This window comes from Mesocricetus auratus, unplaced genomic scaffold (genome assembly GCF_017639785.1).
Source record: "Mesocricetus auratus isolate SY011 unplaced genomic scaffold, BCM_Maur_2.0 Super-Scaffold_4256, whole genome shotgun sequence".
Taxonomy (NCBI): domain Eukaryota; kingdom Metazoa; phylum Chordata; class Mammalia; order Rodentia; family Cricetidae; genus Mesocricetus; species Mesocricetus auratus.
In genome coordinates this window covers 32,733,182-32,754,871 of record NW_024429182.1, presented here as the reverse complement: position 1 = coordinate 32,754,871, position 21,690 = coordinate 32,733,182, and the positions used below count along the sequence as shown (strand labels likewise).

Below are 21,690 nucleotides of genomic sequence, written 5' to 3'. Positions count from 1 at the left end.
AATATATAATATAAAATGTTTGTCATGAAGAATCATTTTATGAAGTAACATGAATTGTATATATTCAGTGAATATAGTATTAAACTGTATATTTAAAATGTAAGATATACACACTGCAGATTTCCAAACAGATTCTAAACAGCCACAAAAATTTATTTAAAAAGGTTATTTTCTCCTCAATTTGCCCTGTCAGAGCTGCATAGAATACTTTATGGTTTTTGAAATTTTATTTAGAGGTTTAACAGGTGTGTTACAGGTGTAACTTGTCTATCTTATACCACCTCTTAAAATCTCATCACTGTCAGAAAGCCTGTAGGCACACTTAAAATACTTAAATAAACAAGTGAAAATTACATGAATTATGACTGTAAATAAATACTGTTGTCTATAATATAGGCAAAAACAAAAATAAAAACCAACCAACTGAACAACAAAACAAATGGGGAAAAAAAGGAAGTCAACAGTTGCAAATGCTTCAAATGACATAGTAGGGATTATTAATGTAGCAGCAAACTGCCATTTGGAAAAAACTTGTAGGGACTATGAGGTAGTTTCTCTCTGGCAAACTAATATGTGGCGGTCCTCATTGAAGCAACTGAAATGGCACCGTTATTGGTGAGTATTAGTGCATTCAAAAATAGACTTTGTTTTGTTTACTGTGTTTGATGGGAAAACCTGTTGATCTTTCAGCTGCTCAAACAATGTAACATTCATTTTAAGATTTATTTACTGAGCTACTATGAGTGAAAAGGTACACCAATTGTTTTAATTTTTTTAAAAGGCTTTCTCTTTTTCAAACCTAGCCCCCTCCCTGGCCCCAAGGAAAGCAGGTAACAAATGCAGTGCTGCATTAGCAGCAGACAGTGATCACGAGCACATTCTGCACCTTCCTGTGACTTTGTGAAATTGATCCAACAGTTCTGTGCCCAATTTCAGCACCAGCACAATGACTACAGGGGGAGGGGAGGATTCACCTAAAATCTTTGGCTTCTTCGTGGCACCAATCTTCCTGACCGTGAAATGTGACAATTTTTACCTGGCTTTTTCTACTACCTGAACCTCAGATTTCCCATGAAAAAAATCTCACTGGCTATGATCCCTGTCTTAGGGTTTCTACTGCTGTGAAGAGACACCATGGCCATGGCAACTCTTATAAAGGAAAATATTTAGTGAGGCTGGCTTACAGTTTCAGAGGTTTAGTCCATTATCATCACAGTGGGACATGGTGGTAAGCAGGCAGGCATGGTGCTGGAAAAGGAGCTGAGAGTTCTACATCCTGATCCATAGGCAACAGGAAGTGAACCACACTGAGCATAGCTTCAGCATAGGACACCTCAAAGTCCACCCCCAGTGACACACTTCCTCCAACAAGGCCACACCTACTCTAACAAAGCCACACCTCCTAATAGTGACACTTCCTTTGGGGGCCATTTTCCTTCAAACCATCATAGTCTCCACCTTAGCTGTTCCATGTCACTTTTCACTGGGATTCTGATAATTGACACACACCATGTCTCCAAATCTCTAACTTCTTGGAGCATTTTATTTCTCACCTCAATATTATTTCCTTAGGAAAACCTTCTATGGCCTTCCCAGGCAAAAGTAACTGCCCCTGCTTCAAGCACCTCCTAATCCCCTAAACCATTCCTTTACAGCACTGAGAATGTGTAGCAATGAAGCTGCAGAATGCTCAGTAAATATATATCTCCTCTTGCAATGCAATTTCCTTCAAGACAGAGTCAAAATTAATTTTGTTTACTGTCATAGCCATTGATAACAGAGTTGTTAAGTAAATGAGTCAACTAATTTTAGAAAGAAGTCTGGTTTTCAACAGAGAACTGCAGCTCATCCCAAATTCAATTCCTTTGATTCAAAAGTTCTGTGTTATCTCCAGGCATTAAACTATCAATTATACAAATCATATGGAGAACCATACAATTACTACTGTGTAAACTTTAGAACACAAAGTGAAAGTCCAAACTGAAGAGAATAGGCTAGAAGAACACAGTCTGTGAGGATTGGGTCTCATTGAGGAAGGGGTATTTAAAGCACGTAGTAGGAATGAGAATGGGCAATGAAAGGTGAAGTGAGGGGTCCACTTATACAGTGCTCTAATGATGGAGAGGCACAAAAGCTAGCACAGTTAAAAGAGAGGTAGGAGAAGTGAAAGCCTGAAGCCGATACAGAGCCAGAGCCAGATTTCAGATGCCTCTTGTACAAGGGGAGACTTTCTTCCTTAACTAATAGAAGAATAATCTATTGAGGAGCTTTAGGTAGGGGATAATGCAATCAGCTTTGTGTCTGCATAAGACAATACTGACTACACTATGAGCAAATTTGAGATTGGGAAGATTTAGTGAGTGGTTGGACATGGGTAAAGACAGAAAGACATGTGAGATGATGCTGATAGGATCATGGTGACATCTACCAAAACACAAATATAAGCAGGAAGTTCAAGATCATAATTCAGCTAAGCATATAAGTTCTCTGTATCAACAATTGGTGACTTTTATGTTGATGTTATTAATGATGATTAAAAAGAAGTTGCTGTAGTTTCAGGAAATGGTGAATTTTATGGATCTCAATACACTATCTGACATGGTGTCCCTACTCTGTGTGAAGGTACCAGTGAATTTGAAACAAGGCAGTTCCCTTCCCTCAAACATCTACACACACACACACACACACACACACACACACACACACACACACACACAGACAGAGATTCATCTATCTATCTATCTATCTATCTATCTATCTATCATCTAATCTATTTATCTATCTATCTATCTATCTATCTATCTATCTATCTATCTATCTGTTGGGACACTGTCTCATGTGATAGAGGCTAGCTTTGAGTTTGTTATATAGATCAGGCTGGCTTTGATCCTCTGTTCTTCCTGCCTCTACTTCTCAAGTGCTGAAATTACAGACATGCATACTCTACCATGTCCAGCAGGTGTTTGGAAAGGGTAATATATGAGAATCACAGGAGATGGTGGTGGTGGTGTGGAGAAGGGGGAGGCTTTCTGTTACTTGGTTACCCATCTTCTTTCCACAGATAAAAATAATTTTAGATGAGATAGATAGTAGAATTAAGGCCAAAAGAGCACGCTAGCTAAAAGGCTTCTACTATAGTGCTATAGGAGATTGAATAGAGAAAATTAGCCTTGGTTTTTTTGTAGACTGAAAGGTACAGTAATATAAACAGTAAAAAAGGATTTTCTTACAAACTGGGTAAGAGTACAGTAAGCAATCAGAACTAGGATGTACATTTACAACTCTGATTTTATAGAAACTAATTTATGTCTTATTGTTATACATATATCTTTGCATTGTGCTCTAAGTTATCTTCTTCATTTACATCCTACCATGTAGTTAAGAGTGTCTATTACAATGATTATGTGGCAATGTTGATAGTATATCTCACTTGCTGAGCTACTATTAGCTGCAGGCTCATGTGAGGAAGTGGCTAAGCCTTCACAGTGTGATGGGTTCAAGCCAGCCACATGGTGACAATAAGAAGCACTGTTTCCATTATCCTACTCATTCTAGAAAAGATCTAGAGCACAAGAGATGTGTGGCAAAGTGTTCAAAGCACAAAAGGGCAGATTCATTTCAGAGTCTTGAGCCCTAAGGTAAGAAATCTTTCATTCCAATGGGGCATCTTATACAGCTATAGCAAAGGTCAAATTTAAGAAAAATCCAGATTGTTTGGCTTATTATTTAAAAGCTACAGATATTCTTGCTCTGTCTTACACATATGTTTTAAGTATCATTTAAACATAACCATACAACAATGTATATATATATCAGCAAACTGCAAAGGATTCTTTTTTCAAAAAATTGAAAAGATGAATGCTGTTAAAAATAACTGATATTCAGGGTTGGAGAGATGGCTTGGCCATTAAGGGCACAGGCTGTTCTTCTAGAGGACCTGGGTTCCATTCCAGCACACACATGACAGCTCACAGCTGTCTACAACTCCAGTCTCAGGGGATCTGATCCTTTTTTTGGCTTCCGTGAACACCAGGCATGATTGTGGCACACAGACACACATACAGACAAAATGTTTTTAAGACTGTTTGATGTATATTTTACTCATGTTAGAATACTTGTGGTTTACAGTAGAATTTACAGGGGATGATTACAGCATTTTAATTATTTTATTTCTTCTACTGTTATGTTTGTTAAGCAGCAATTTAGCAGTATTTATCTTCAACAATTTTTCCCACCTCCTATATGTGTGTCTGTGTGTTTATGTATGCCAGATCAACATCTGATGTTTTCCACTAATACTGTCTACCTTAATTTTTTGAGGCCAGATTTCTCACTGACCTAGAGCTCACTGACTTGTTAGACTGGCTGGCTAGTGAGTCCCAGTGGTGTGATAACAGATACACATAACCATGATGGTTTTTCACATGGGTGCTAGAGATCTGAACTCAGGTCCTCAGCCTTGCACAAAAAAACATATTACATACTGAGCAATTTCCCCCTTATTTCCTTGTTTTGAAAAAAAAAAGAACAAGGAAACAAACAAACAAAAAAGCTCAAACCTAGCCATATACATACATAGATTAAAAAATGAATATCTTCATTGTTTTGGGTATTTTATGATTTTATGTCTGGCTTGGCATAATTTAGTAAGGTATAAAGTACCCCAGTATAATATAATAAAATGAATCAGAGCTGAATTATTTCAGCATTTGTACCTATTGCTCATTATAGTAAACAATTCACATTCATATTATTGTATGAATTACCACTTTCTGACATTAGGTATGGATAAGCGGTTTTTATTATTACCTAGAAACTCTAGAAATAAAATTCACTCTCACACTGTTATTGACAAAAGCATGGGTTTGAAAATCAAACTATATGATTAGCAAAGTGTCTACAATGTTTACTAATTACAGAACCATTAAATATCCCTGTACCCATGTTCTCTGCATTAACCTCAGATGTACACTGATAAATTAGGAAAAAAGGAGAACTTAATCTCAAAGATTTGTAATAAACTGTTAAGTGTTTTATTATATATGCAAATGCTGTAGAACCATGCTTGCAAACAGTAAAAAGTGTCAGTCATCATTGCATTATCATAGCATTCCAAAGCAAAACCATTCATTTCCTCCCTGAAGACTAGGAAGAGATCACAAAATACAGGTTTAACTGTTTTGCTTTTCTTGGTCCTTAGCTTTATCACAGGCATTGGTCTTATCTCCTACTCAATAATTTTATTTTGAAAGTCTTGTGTTTCTCAAAGTTTTTTTTTAATGAGGGTACATATAATGCAGCAAAACTTATTTCACTGACATGATAGAATCTTCAACTTTAGAATTCTCTGATTAAAAACAGACATTCAGTCCCTTGTGGGACTAAAGCTGCTTTAGTCAATCATTCATATTCATAATTTGAAGTATAATTAAAATCTGAACAGTAACACATAGTTCTAGAAGCCTCTCTTACCTCGCCCATCACTGCTATTGGTGTCTCTCCTGTTGCTTGAGCAACACGATGCTCTACCAAGTAGAACATGTACTCATCATAGAGTAGCCGGATCAAGTGAAAGGAGCCAAAGCTAGCAGCACTGCGTAAGGTTAAGTCCCGAATAACCATTGAGCTGTTGAAGAGAAAGGGTGGAGATGAAGCCAGAATCAGTGACAAAGGTTATAGTTCAACACGTTAGTATGCTTAAAAGCAGTTATGTCAGGAGACTACAGGAAAGTGCAGGCTTTTAGAGTGTAAACCTTGCAATAGAGCAATTTCATTGTTGAAAACATTTGGTTCAATTCATTTCAACGGTGGGAAAGAGGTTAAGGCTTGACCCTGATCTTCACTAGAGCCAGGTGGGTCTTCATTAGAAAAGAACTTACATTATTACTGCCCTTCCCATTGTACACATTCCCATTGCATCACAACTGAACAGAAACAACTGTGCAGGCTGGAGACTCATTCCTGGTATAAAGAAAATCAAGTTAAAGTGAACAGCTTATTGATGATCAATGAAATTTTGTCATCTCTAAATGACAATGATCCTTAGAGTGTACTTTCTGCCAGATCTCAGACAAAAATCGAAGCAAAAGTCCCTGAGCTGTCAGTCTAAATGGAGGTAAATATGTAGGTTTCCAGCATGCTTTTTTGGAAGTAAATTTACTGATTCCAGTTTCTTGGTGATTTTCATTTAAATTAACATGATTTTCCCCCTACTAAAGATGGAAATTATAGATGAATTAAATAATTAAACATAAAAAGTTTAAATATTTAATGTATGTATTATACAAATATGAACCATATAGACAGAATACTAACAATAAACTCTGCTATATCAGAAGTACAAATAAGTGCAAATAAAACTATGGCTTTACCAAAGACATATCAACTAATAAGCTTCTTTTGTCTCTCAAATGTACCTGTAAATCTGTGACTCATAGTAAGAATAATGCATGTATTTATGCATGTGTGTTTTATACCAGTTTTTACTCAGTGGCCTTTTTCTAAAGCTTTTTGACCTATAAACACTAAAACTGTCATTAAATTCTCAGGAGGAACAGGCAAACTGTCACAAATGAAAGCCTTATTTTTATAATGACCAATTATAAAATTCCAGGCAAATAAAAGAAAAGTAAGTAGGCTTTACTTTCGTTTTTTGCTTCATTTTTCTACCTTTCAAGAACAGAGATTTAAATACATCAGATTCCATACAACTACTTTGGCAAGTGACAGATCATGAGCTGCCAGCTGGAGACAGGAGCTCTGGGTTCCAATGCTGGCTCTTTGCTACTTGACTCTTAACCTCAAATAAGCGAGTTCCCTGAGGTTATTTTCTCTAGAGAAAGTAAAAGCAGTATTTTTAGTCTCGGCTAACTTACACAGGGAAAAATAAGCCTAAGAATATAAAACAACTTACGAATACATAGAATGTAGTAAATAAAATTTATCATGATTATAACACAACAGAAAATGCTAGTTCTAATTTGTCTATAGAAGAATGAATATCATTATATGGACAGAAGACTTCTCACTTTTTTAAATAATTGTACAAACAGAAGAAAAGGTAAAGCTTGGATGTCTAGCTAGACCCATTTATAGTATGCCTTAAAACAAACAAACATACAAAAAAACCAAACCAGGGCTGGCCCAAGTCTTATTATGTAGCTTGGACTGAAATCTGCAGCAATCTTCCTAAGTGTGGAGTCGCAGGTGGCCTTGGTAATCTTGCCTATAACTCTATAACCATATTTAAGGTTTAAAAGTTAGTCTGAGAGTCAAATGAAGCAACACATAGTAGTTCCCTATATCTATGGGTTTGATTTTCTTGGTTTCAGCCACTGTAGTCTACTAATATGAAATGAAAATTCCAGAAATAAACAAGTTTCAGATCACATGTCCTTCTGCATAGAGTGGTGAAATCTACTCTGTGGCTCCTGCCACTTGGGATGCAGCTCATCTTTTTGCCCAGAAAGTCCAAGCTGTATAAAGGCCCCAGAGTGTAAGAATGGTGGTATTGGAGAGTCAGCATACCCTATTACTGTAAAATGGCTCTGTCAGTAAGAAGGTGGAGGATTTTGAATTTAGGAGAAAAATTAGTGAATTCTGAGATGAGACTGATGGAAAGAATGTATCTTCTATCTGTGCAACTGAGACAACGGGGATTAAATCCATTCTAGGTTTGCTGTCAAACTGTAAAAGTTACAGCCACATCTTGTGATAAGTGCTGATGTCAAGATGTACAAGGTGCTATACCTTAGGCTGAGTAATATGGGTGTTTTCAGGCATCTCCTGAGAAGTTGAAATATAGCCCTCATGGATATGGTGGATAAATACACTCTAGTATGAATGAGCATTCATGACATGAGAATGGCCATGTCAAGGATGCTATTATCTCAAGCTTAGGGAAATGACAAAGTCTTCCTTGCCTCTGACTCAGGGGAAACAACAAGACCTTCCTTGGTTAGGCCCAGGGAAATGGCAAGGCTTTCCTGTAGTCTGAGTACAGATGTTGGCCTTTAGCTACAAACAGAATATGGAAAGATTACTAAGCTTAAATTCCTCATCCCAGATAACTTCATATTCAGGTCACCTGAGACTGCTCCCCTACAGAGATCCCTTCATCCTTCATGATATATATAATAAATATCCTGAATATCTGGAATACTGCTGTGTCTGCATCTGAGTACATAGTCCACCCAATCACAGGTTTCAATTACTGTGTCTGTCTTTCTTAATCTCCCATCACTGCCAGAAAGGTTTCCAGGATCCAGCTATGCAGGTTAAGATACCTAACAGTACTGCATATATAAGAGTTAAAGATATATTGATTATAGTAAACAGTTCCAGGTAATGGCTTCTTTGTGTCAGTGAAATACTTCAAACATACCTTAAATGTTTATAACTCTAATGCATAAGTGAATTATTACAAATGGAAGAATAGCTTCATTTATGTGCCAAGTCACTAAAATTCAGTGACACATCATCATCCACTTGTAAAATAATTTAAGAATGTATCATAGTAATTTTTAAAAAGAAAGTATTTCTTTTTTCATGGGAAACATTTAAGCAGAGAGTTTCCTACACACACACACACACACACACACACACACACACCAAAACAAGTAACATAATGATTAAATGTCAAATAACATTGAACTCAAAGTCAGTAACCTTTAAAAGTAGCCAAGGATGGAGAAGGCACTTAAACTCCTTTCATCTTACTGAACAAAGTCAGTTGATATTTAAAATACAGTACAGGAATGACCAGTGGCTAACAAAGATGCAAATATAAAACTAATCTTACTCAAAAGTAAACACATTGAATTAAAAAGAACATCTGTTACCTATTCCACTAAGAGATTGTATTATAGTCTATAGAGGGGTTGAGAAAGAACTCCACTGTCTCTACTAGTGTTCCTGAGGCTTCCATAGAAGGAATGTGGCAGTATTTATCAAAATGTCAGCTCACTGAATGGTTAATTCTAATTGTAGAAATTTAGACAAAGAGCAATGTTAGTTAATTGTAGCAAACTCTTCCCCACCACATACAGCAGGGATGTACCTATACTGTAAGTTACCAGGAATGCTCTCTTGTCTTATTCACAAAGCACATAAGAAAAGAAATAGTCCACATACATTTTTCAATTCTGGGCTTCCCAAAATCAACACCAGCCATTCAAAGCCAGTTTAAGTATGTAGATAGCTCTAGATGGAGATGGAGCAGAGTCTGTCTGCAGCAATGTACTAACTGCTGTTAGACTGCCGATTTGTTTCTATGTGTCTGTGTAGGTAAATGCAAACAAATACAATTTTAGAAGTTACTAGATTAAATATGTGATTTTTAAACATGCAGGGACTATATATGTGGCTGTTAAATTTACAATGCTAAAAACATAAGAACTCTTCAAGTCTGCTTCTCTGATGATTTATTTATGCATCAGTTTCCATTATGCACTATGTTCTTATGCATCAGAAAAAGGCAGTTCAGCTATTCCTCTGCCTACCAGCAGGAGATACGCATCTGCTTAAATGTCTCTTTCTGTGGCTCTGAACTGTGGGACTTCAAATGAAAATAATAACTGTAATCGTGTCTAATAATAACAAGCCAATTATCCCCAACTCACAAAGGACAGAGGGCAGGCAAAAGATGATCTACTGGGTTTATCTGCAGAGAACACGAAATACAGGATTCCTGCAACAGATCTCTGTGGTGACAAAGGCACCAGGAGTGTATTTCTAAAATGATGTCAACTAAATGCAGGAAAAAAACAAACAAAAAACCTCTGGTAGAAGTAAGGGCAAGCCTGCCACTACCACAGAACACAATAGGAAGAGGTTGAGCATCTATCTTTCCTTCACTGCTGTATAAGTTGTGGGCACTCTGCCTTTGGCCATGTGACATTTGGAAAGAGTCAGTATAAGTGATGTTTCAGCCACTGGTCATGGGTACACATATCGCTTATATTATTTTCTGTGAAAATTCTGATGAATAAAATATCAATTCTCAAGCAATCAAGAAAATATATTTCTGCCTTTAATGCCAGTAATTAGGAGGCAGAGCTAGGTTGATCTCTGTGAGGTCAAGGTCAACTTGTCATATTCCTTTTTTTTTTTTTTTGGTTTTTTATGAGAAAGGGTTTCTCTGTATTGTTTTGGAGGCTGTCGGTCCAGCCTGGCCTCGAACTCACAGAGATCCGCCTGCCTCTGCCTCCCGAGTGCTGGGATTAAAGGCATGTGCCACCACCGCCTGGCCAACTTGTCATATTCTATAGTGAGTTCCAGGAAATTCAGGGCTATGTAGATAGCCCTGTCTCACAAAAGCCAAAACAACAACAACAACAACAAAAGAAAATAGAGTTTTGAATTATATAACAGCTGGACTTCTATTTCATGAGATAAGTTAGATAATTTAAATTTTTGATGTTAGTATTTGATCCTGTACAAATACAAGTGTTTGCTTCTTTATTAAGGGTGATCCCACTGACTTGGGGCTAAAATCTGTATCTCCTGAGAGGTTTAATGTTTTCCTGACAGACTCCATGCTGGAATCCACCTGACCATTCCATGCTATGCAAATATGGCACAAGTCTTGATTAATACAGCTCATAAATGCTCTTTGCAAATCCTGTAGTAGATTTGGTGCCAACAACTCATTCCAAATTTGCCATTATGTATCATATAGTTAGTAAGCCCTTTCCCTTTAGGGGTGCTTCTATTGTCTATAAAACCATGTGTTTCCATATGAAGTATTTTAGTCAGAAAGTTTCATTATCAATAAAACCTGTTACTACCTACTAGAAACTAGTCATGCAACATAATGATGAGAAAGTAAATGACCCCAGCTATCCTCCTAACTACTAACTACCTCCTAACCACCAACAGAATGAATCAATGGGTCTCAGAAATAATCAAAAGGGGAAAGAACATATAAATGCTGCTCTCTGATATACACCTTTCTGATATACTCTGCTCTCTGATAATTGACAGAATTAAGAAATGAACTAGGTAGTTCTGAGTGTAAACTGGAATTACCTAGGGGATTTGAAAGGTCAGATTGCTAGGCCTTTCCTATATGGATTTTGACTCGCGCAGACTTGGTAACTGGCCTAAAGATGCACATTTATAATGTGTCTACGTGGATGTGAGGTCATGGTCTAATGACTACAGTGTGAGGGCCACTGACAAGGGACAAAGGAATAGTAGTCGTAACTCCACAAGACAGCACTTCAATAAGGTAGGAGCAGAGCAGGGACTAGACATCTTTTCTGACTGTTGTGGAAAACATCATCCAGAACAGTGGTTCTCAGCCTTTCTGATGAGGTGACTCTTTAATACAGTTCCTCATGCTGTAGTGACCCCAACCATAAATTATTTTCATTGCTACTTCATAAGTGTAATTGTGCTACAAGTATGAATCATACTGTAAATATATGTGTTTTCTGATAGTAATAGGTGACCCCCGTGAAAGTGTCTTTCGACCCCCAAATGGATGGTGACCCACAGGTTGAGAACTCTTATTTTAGATGGACTCTCAGAAAATACTATCTGAGAACTTCTTGATTTGAGAAAGAGGGCTTCCATTCCCAGAAAAAAAGTCCATTTTCATAAACTTCCTGCTTAGTCTCTATGCATCACAGTCAGAGAGTTTGACATTCCACCAAGTCTAAAGCTCACTTCTTTTTTATGTGATAGTGGGCATATACACACATTTGCAGAACATGAAGAAATTTAGTGAACTTGGGATGTTACCTGTAGAAAGACCATTTGAGCAGAAACTGCCTGGCGGCTTTGGGGAAGCTGGGTCTTCCTTCATAGGGCTTCAGTGCTTGCATCATCACATTGTCCAGCCAAGCTGCCCACTGCTCCAGTGTGCTCTGCTGCTGAAGCGTCATCTTGAAGTCTGTTTCTAGTCTCTGAACCATGTTGTCGTCACACTGGCACACCCAGGAAGCCTGCTCCTGGGACAGGTCACAGAGAGAAAGGAAAGTTCAACTCAGCAGCTTCTCCCTGAGTATCAGCACAGACCATGTGCAGGGTGTCACACGGAAGGCGTCGGTGGGAGAAACAAGTGAATCATGAACATGAACAATGGTTAAGGCACAACGCCTTTGTCATCTTCAGGGCTTAGCCTTTCTCCCTGATCATTACATGAAGCAGTATTTAACTGTGACTTGGCGTTCTCCTTTGGCTAGGTCTTGGAAGACTAGCATGGTTACTTAAGGAAGTCAGATGTCTGAACCAGCAGCAGGCATGTCCTGGTTCATAATGCTTCAAAATTTCTCCCACCCCACCACATACAAATTTAAAACCATTTTAGAAGATGTAGTGTAAGTCAGAGAAATAAATGGATTCAATTGGCCAAAAGTGGTCCCTAAAGATTAAAACAAACACTGAATGGTACTAGGTAGAAGCATATGCTGTGTGAGTTTATAGATTGGGAACAGAAATCTCAAGGGCTATCAAGGCAAACCAACAAATGCAAATTAATTCACAGAGCTCAAAACAACAACAACAACAACAACAAAACCTCTTTTGAGAAAATGTAGACTTGCTACCTGCCAAGAAACCTGATTACTATAATTTCCCTTCTGCTTCTGGTTGGGAAGCTTCATGTTTTCTAACAATGAAAATAGGAACTTTTAAAGCTACTTTTCTGTGATTGTGTAAATTTTATGATGTTGCCAGTGGTATGCAGTATTTTAAGATTAAAAGAAAAAAATGTTTCTCTCAGGATCAAAACTATTCGGCAACATATTGCCTGACAATCAAAAGGCAGACATTTTTGCTCAGGCCCTAATTTGCCAAAGTAAGTTCAAACAATTAATTAGATCAGTGTAGGCTTTGGTTCCTATGTACAATATCTGACAAATGAGACTCATTAAGAGTTTTTAAGTGGGATTCATGATGACATTTTTTAAGATGAATGTCTTTGAAAGAATGTTCGTAAAGTTTTAATACAAAAACATAGAATACATTGATATTTTCATGAAAACACTATGCAGCTTTAATTCTATGCGATCTCAGAGGTCAAGTTGATTCATATTGACAATTTCAAATCAATACATTTCTAATCCCATGCTTTCAGTTCTTGAATCTTTGCTGACCCTACACACTTTACCCATTCAAGGGTGATTTAATCTTAGAGACATTTCAAAGGCAAAGTGCATCCACATCATTCACTCTATTTTTCTAGGGAAACCTAGTTTCTTCCACATCTCAGTTGATAATAGCATCTTCTATCTTTGCTTTTAGATGCTACCTCTTAAACACTACTTGTAAAAAGTTTAAATAGACTAAACTACAATTATAGGAAAAGACAATAGAAATAAAAAAGACAATATAAGAGTATGAGGGCAAAAGTCCAAGATAGTTATAATGCATGGATACACATATCCTTCAAGATTTCACAATTTAAAATACACTATGTCCTATATTACTTGTGAATACATATTGCTTGTTTATATTTACATTACTAATTTATTTATGCTAATTTATATTTTGTCATTTATGCTTGCACATGTATAGTTTTGGTATAAATATAATAAATATCATATATTCTATTGAGTATTCTGCCTAACAGTGATAATTCATCTACCTTTCCAGACAGATGAATATGAAGCTGTATTTACTGCTCATTAATAAACTTGTTTCACCGTGCATTGGTGGTGCATGCCTTTAATACCAGCACTTGGGAGGCAGAGGCAGGCAGATCTCTGTGAGTTTGAGACTAGCCTGGTCTACTGAGCGAGTTCCAAGACAGCCTCCAAACAATACAGAGAAACCCTGTCTCGAAAAAAACAAAAGCAAAAACAAAAAAAGACAGGCTAAAATGCAAAGTGGTTAGAATTGCATGAAGTGGATCCAGTCTTTAAAATAAAAATATTAATAAATTTAAAAAAATAAATAAACTTGTTTCACTGCATGAATACACTATTATTTGTATAACCAATTTCATACAGCTAGACATTTGTTCTAAATTTGTACTAGCATATAGTTTGAATTAGCTATGTTGTTAACTACATTTTGCTCATATTTTCACTTATTTCTATATGAGATTTATACAAGAACAGTTAAAATCTTTTAATAGTATCAAATGATTCTCAGAAATTTTGTGTCAACTTAATAGTTCCTGAGTACCCAGATAAGCTAAGTGTTACAACAGTTACCAGGAGAGGGTTTTGGTTTGCTAACATGTAACCTTTTTTTTTTTTTTTAATTTACTTTGACCCTTTCTCTGTAAACAGTACATCAGTGTTAAATATATGGACTGTATGTATGGGTCATTAGAGCTATAGAACCTTCTGTTGTACAAATGGTAGATTCTGTGCTCCATGTGAAGGAATTTGTTCTTGTTTGTGCTGGTTCTACAAAGAGGACCTTACTGATACACACAGAGGAATTTCACTTCTTTCCCAAAATTCAAACTCACTGTTTATGTGAAAATCATAAGACGGTAATCTGAAGCCTAATTCAAGAAATAAGACAACAGCTCCATAAGACACTCTTCACACCCTTTTATAATACACGTCATTTTACTAAGCCTATAGGGTTCACAATAATAATAGCTTTCTCCATAAATAATCCTATTGACAAGGGTGGAGTGTTCTCAATTTTATAATGAGAAAAGCTAAAAAGAAACATCCGAAGATGTTCCTAACTCATATAAAAATAATATCCAACATGGTATACAGTAAGGAAGTTCAAAATCAGACTGTATCTTCAATAAAGAAACCCAAGTGACCACGTGTGGTGGCTCACATCTCTAATCCAAGTACTTGGGAGGCAGAAACACGTGAATCCTTAAGTTTGAGGCCAGCCTGGTCTACAAAGTGATTACCAAGACAGTCAGAACAATGCAGAAAAACTCTTGTCTCAAAAAACAAACAAACAAAAGAAAGAAACTCAAGTATTCAATGACCTGGTTATCAGGTAAAACCATCTGAACCTACGTAATTAATAATGTAGATAAAAACTTACCCATTTATACAGAACACTTAGAAACAATACCATTGTAAGTGAGAAAGTCAATGAAACTGCAACAGAAAAAATGTCTTGAATGCAAAAATATTTGTTGAGAAGGGCATGAAATGGTGAAAAAAGGTTTATGGATATGCTGACAGGAATGTCCAAGGTCTTGGCATGCTCTAATAATAACACTTGTAACTTATTTCAAACCGGTTTCTTTATTGCAAGAGTTTTATTCTTTGATTTGTGAGTGCTGCTAAAATTCATCTTAGAAGAGGCAGGGACAAGCTCCAAAAGACAGGAAAAGGTCAGGAAGAAGGAATGGGAAGCAGGGCATACTAGAGAAGCCTTTCAAAGCTCAGAAGGGATAAAAAGGCAAACAAGGTAGAAGGAAGTGGGTCAGTTTGGGTGTTCATCAGAATGTAGAGGACATAAGTGCGGGGCACACTGAATGACTCACCACTCTCTTTATGATCCTCAGGAGAGGAAAGATGTTTTGGAGGACAGATGCTTAATCATACAGGTTCCAGTACTAATGACTGTCATGATAGACACAGGAAAACTTGACAGTTGACAACGAAGGAAGACAACAGTCTCAAAGTTGCAGTGTGAAGATGAGTAGTAGATGTATAGTTGACTATTTACATACAAAGATGTCCTCGAGAGATGTTTCTAACCAGTGAGTGGGCTCATTTGTATACATATTCAATTCAATACAAAAATAATGAATCCAGGATTGAGGACACACAGATAAATGTTAAAACAAGAATAGCTAACATTGTCCTCAGATATTAATTGAAATAAATTATTCTTTACAAAAATTTCTGTTACCAAGTTGGAAACAGACAACTGGAAATTGAAGTTGTCTTACTGTTCTGACTTCAAGGTTGTTTTACCTAAACTGTTCTTAAGATACTTTTAAAACTTCTTTTCAAATGAAGATCTAAAGTAAATTTAGAGTACAGATTTTAAGGTGATATGATTGCTTAATAATCTTGGTAAATGAGTTATTGAATCCCTAACATATTCAAACCATTTAATAAATCTAAGACTGTTTGTTATTTTAAAGGTCATATGATAGTATGTATTAGCACACAAGTATATCTGTTTGTATACAGGCTCTTGGCAGTTAGATGAATGAATACATGGAAAAGAGACTGAAAAATTAGATAACAGAAATATGAGAAATAATTCCTGAAAGTCACAATGAACATAGTTACTTTATTGTACTATAAATGTGCCAAGCTCAAGTATTATTATGTAATATATTTTATATAAACCTAGACATTGTAAGTAGAGAAAGTATTTTAAAAAATACACTGTACAATTTACCTACTTAAAGTATACTTCTCGTCAAAAGGAAGTCCTGCACCCATTCATTGTATTTGTTATCTCTCATTCTCTGCAATATGACAGCTCTACCCAGTCAGAAATCTATTCTGTCTCTAATGTCTACCTAGGTCTTTTCATATGAATGGAAACATGTAACAATTTCTCTTCCTTTAACATGTTTCCAAGGCTCAATCAAGGCTTCATAAGTTCTTTCCACTGCTCAGCAACAGTCCACTGTATACATAAAGCACATGTTCATTTTTCAGGTAAGGACCCCTGGGTTGTCTTGTTTGAACAACAATGCTATGAACATTGAAGTACAGATTGAAGATCTCTAAAAATTCAAAATCTGAAATACACATATGGTGTTGGATGCCCAAAACTTTTGTGTTTTGAAGCATTTCAAAGTATAGACTTTAGGGATAATCATGTGGTAAAGTCTAGTAAATATAAAAAAAATCACAAAACACCCAAACATTTCAGTCCAAGTTTTTAAACAAGGATTGGTCAACTTGTGTGACCATGTTTCCCTTTCTCCTGGCTATCTGCCAAGCAGTGGGCTGCTCATTCTTGTGGTTGGTCTCTATTATCTTTTGAGGTGATGCCAGACTGTCTCAATGGTTGTGGCACTTTGCAATCCCATCAGCAGCTCATGAAGCGCTAATTTCTCTAGTTCTCCAGGGACCAAAACTAATACTTTCTGTCTTCAATCACATCCAGTTTAGTGTGCATGCAATGCTATTTCCTTGTGGTTTTAACTCCTGTTCCCCTGGTGGCCAATGCTGAGAATCCTTTCATGTGTTTATTGGGTACTTATCTATTTACAATTTTAAAATCAGGTGTATTTTTATTAATGGGATGCAGAGTACTTCTTTATAAACTCCATGTATATTACATTTACAAGACACAGGTTTCTGACTTTCTTTGCATTGCCTTTTTATTTTATTTTAATGTAGTCTCTTGCTAATGCAAAAGTTTTAAAATTTGAATTGTATGGAATTATGCATATTTTAATTTGTTGCTTATACTTTAGGTCTGGGGTGTTATGATTTTTTATATAATTACAACTATCTGTTAGACTTCCGCGAGGAACCTGTATTAGTTATTTCCAAGTGTAAAGTACAGAGTAACTAGTGTTAGAAAAAATATATAGTTTTTTATTTGAACTAAGGTGTCCAGACTTACTTCAGTTAATTCTTTAAGTGAAAGAATTTTCTCAGGTATCTGCAATGTGCTTTGCAAGAGAGGTGCTTAGCTCTTCAAGGTGGGTTACTGTAATAAAAGAAGTTCCTGCTTGAAAGGGTACAGATCACTATTTCAATCAACAGCCTAAGGTAGTTGTTACAGCTGGGAAAGTGAAATGGAGAGCAGGGAAGTAGTTGTTAAAATTCTCACAGACACAGAATAGTTTTGCCTAACTTCAGTGACTCTGATATTTTTTCCTCTTAACTCCTCAGCAAACATGGATGTATTCCACTGCCTACTAGTTCATAAAGCTTAGCTGACTTCATCCAAAAAATAAAGGGGTTCAGTGTAGTCTGAGCTGGGCAAAACCCCATCTTTGAGGAGATTGTGAACACGGATTTTGCCACTGTGTGCATCAGATGGTCCTAGTTTAGAACAACACACCATTCTTTAAAAGACAGGGTTTACAAGGGGGCAGAGTACCTGGACATTGGCAAAGTCAACGCGGTTGAGGTCGCTGAGCATCTGGTTGATCTGGGAAGTGTTCTGAAGTACAGCACGGGCTGCCTGGGCCAGGTGATTGAGCGATGTGTATCTTCGCAGAGTCTGAGCAAAGGCACTTACAGCGGCAACCTGTAGAAACCCAAGCAAGCTGGGGGTGGGTTGTCTTTTTATTTTTCTCTCTTCTTCCCTCCCCCATTTCTTTCTCATAAAAGAAACTACTGCAACCTCCGAATACTTCAGTCAAAGTTAACAGCTTTCATTAGATGCATTCAAATTCATTTGGTAATAGTTTGCTAATAAATTATATAGCATTTACGATTCTTAAACAGAGAATTCTTTGGTTTTGAATATATTGAGGTCAACATTAAAACAATCTCCCAAATGTTTTTGACATCTGAGTGCAGCAATCACTAGGCCAATCTTGGAAGTGAATTACTTAACCACATCAAGAAATCACATTGTCTAAAAAGGTAGAAAAATGTTTGCTTTCACCACCCGCAACTCTTTTTAGGACAACTAGAAACTAAAAAAGCAAGAACATTGCTTTTCAGTGTGAAAAGCAAACTCTACAGATGTATTATTGCTACTGAACAAAGAAACTCTTTCAGAGCAGTGCTATTTAGATTCGCCATTAGGACTTTTAGTTTACAAGTTGACAGACTTGATGGTGAAACAAGGGAGTTCAAAGTTTTTATGACCAAATACATTTATCAGACCAACAAGTAGAACATTTTTAGGATGCAAATTTCTTTAAGTGGGCTATATGGTAAATTTCCTTTTATCTCCACAACTGTCTGTGGACACAAAGGCTACAGGGGATGGCAGGGGTCCTTTGCCTTCAAGCTTCCAGCTGGATCTAGTCGGGGTGGAGAATTGTTAGGAGATGGAAGCACATGTCAACAGAAGTCAGAGTGTTCATTACTCACAAGCTATGTTCTTTCCTTTTCTAAGGCTACCACTGGGGAAACTTAGAAGGAGGTTTCCTAATGATATAATGTTCATCCCAGATCTAGATTTGGTGATGACTTCTCATTATTGCTAGCTTTAGGATGCTTAATCATTAGCTGTTCTCAAATCTGCTGTCATGTTTAGAAATAAATTCAGTTATTCCAATACACTTTCCTTAAACCTTTTGTTTCTTTTCTTTTTCCTCCCCCACTACTAACATACCAGCATGGGAACATTTGTTTTTTTAATGAGATATGGTATCAATTAGCCTATGTTGAAAGATATCAAAGATAATGAAAAAAACCCTCCAACTCAATATTTAGTTTTCATAGAAATGTTAGATACATAGTACATATGACCCAAGTCTTTCAAAATATGCCTAAAAGCCTTAACATATTTATAGAAATATATCATATTACATTGAATTTTTATGGATACATAAGAATATATAATTGAAGAATTGGTTGAGTAGAATAATGTGTCGACACTGCAAAGGTGACTATTTAAAAGTGTTAGGACTGTATGAAATATTGGAGCAGGTTCACATACCCTTGAAAAAATATTCCATTTTTGTGGTTTACATACAATGAGTACATACTATATACCAGGCTAAGTGTCTCATATATATCACATGGTTCAACTGTCATCTCAACATGTTATGAATTAGAGAGGTCAAGTACCTTGATCTAGGCTTAACAGAAACTCATTTGAATGGTAAGATTTGAACACAGGCATGTTAGTTGCCACTGACTAGAAAGCTTTTTCCCTAAGTCGGGTAAACTGTCAGTGACTGAGAGCTCAGCAGAAATACAACTGCATATCAGCAACAGCAGAAGAGCAGAAGTTATACTTTGCCGTGGTAAACACCCAGACTATTTCTGAAATTCAGCAAAATGGCTAATGTTGCAGGCAATCTGCTAAGACATTCACTTGATGACACTGAGAAGGAGAGTGATTCAGCTATTTGAGGTAGGATTAGGACTACAACTGCTCTTATAAACTAGAAAGGTTCTTCTGTCACAATCAAATAACATCTTTTATTGTGATTTTCAGATTAGAACTCAAGGCTACTTTCCTAGACTCTGGGTCTTACTAAGTAACTTGGGTTCTCCTTGAGCTCCTTTCATAGCCCAGGCTAGACTTGAACTCAGTTCTCCTATCTTAGCCTCCAATGTGCAAAAATTAAAGAAAGGTAGAAAGACCTGGAAGAAACTTGTTGACTACAGGAATCTCAATGGAGCAACATTGCACACAAAACAAAGGAAAAGATCCACTGGTGGAGTATAATGGTGGGCACAGCCACACACTAAAAGCCACAAGTGTGAATTTTGGCAGCAAAATGAAGTATAGTTTCTATCCTATCTTGCCATGGGCATATGCTCACAGAATAACCTAAAGTAATATGCCAGAAAGGGATAATGTGGAGTCTAGAATCCCCTAGGCATGAGTAACAACTCTGAACTACAACACCCATATGCTAACTCTGCATAATATTGTGTTACTTATATATAAAGATCACTTGTGAGAAAAAACTATTTGAAGAAATAGTTTCTTAAGCAAGCACATGTGTGCCCCATTCCCCGCAAAACCAAAGGATATAGCCATACCTTGGTTTGAATCATTCTCTGTGGAATATTGTTCATGGCATTTGAAAGCCAACCTTCAAGGCTTTTTGCAAAATTTCGAATGGCTTGGGTCAAGGCACCTAAGTAATAAAAAATAAAGGCAGAACAATAAAGATACCCAAGATCATTAATTTTTATGCTGGAACAAGGGAAATATATGTTTATATTACTTTTATTTCATAGAACAGAATTTATATTATCTTCATTGATTAAAAAGTAACATCATTTCTAATTTCTTAGAGCATCTAAAAGTAGTATTTTTGGCTTTTAAAACTATTTTGTTCTCAGACACTGATGACACCTGTTGAAAAATGAAAACATTCAAATCTTTCTGTTTTTGGCAACATATACCAGTTGTGAATATACTTTATGGGGCTTTTTACCTTGGACAAAACATCATGAAGAGTTTTGTGATCAAGGGCTAAGAATTTCCATTTTGGTTTCAAACTTATTCTTATTTTACACTGTTAGTTAAAATGAAACACAGTGCAAAGCTTTGTTTTTCTCTATTCGATGTTCTACTATATAACCTATGAATTGGAGTATTTAATCTTTGCTGAAAAAAAAGAGGAGAAATAATTGTTGGAATGAAAATTTCAGAAGACTATTCTTTCTAATTTCACATGTAGGAGCTAAAAGATCATTGTGATAAAATTGCTGTCACAGAGAGCAATATTACTAAAGCGTTATCAAAACATCTAACCCTAATTCATTAAAGCTTGAAATGGCAAAGGTCTCATGACAGAACTTTAGAGTTGTCATGGAATGGCCAGAAGCATCCTCAGTTATCATTGTTAACTTTGACACAAGGGAGCTGCTCACTGAGTCTGTTCAGTTCATCATCCAGTCAGAGTCTTTTAATTCCTTTGCGCCCAGGACTGCACACTGTGGGGAATAGATTTGGGCATTTAACAAACGTTTAAAGCACCCATAACACAAATCTACTCTGTGCAGGTTCCATATAGTCTTATAGATACCCATATCTGTGAAATACTGTGAGAAAGAAGGTTCTATTTTGGCCAGCTGCACCCGAGAATGTACAGCAGGACCAAAGTCTTGGGCTTTCCGCTCTACGCTCAAGTAGGTATAACAGTCTTACTTGTTAATTTTGCCAAAACAGATTTCAGAGGGAAAT

The 21,690-nt window shown here is 36.5% G+C and overlaps 1 protein-coding gene across 8 annotated transcripts in view; it reads right to left on the bottom strand.

The window, feature by feature from the left end:
- Positions 1-21,690, bottom strand: part of Rfx3 (regulatory factor X3) — a 251,217-nt gene that overhangs the window by 19,900 nt on the left and 209,627 nt on the right. For all 8 annotated transcript variants that reach the window (XM_040745977.1, XM_040745989.1, XM_040745998.1 and 5 more), the window contains 4 exons: positions 20,538-20,635; positions 17,962-18,111; positions 11,746-11,954; positions 5,473-5,626 (listed from right to left, as the gene is read on the bottom strand). In XM_040745977.1, the coding sequence (XP_040601911.1) occupies positions 5,473-5,626; positions 11,746-11,954; positions 17,962-18,111; positions 20,538-20,635 (611 nt within the window). The remainder of the gene's footprint in view (positions 1-5,472; positions 5,627-11,745; positions 11,955-17,961; positions 18,112-20,537; positions 20,636-21,690) is intronic.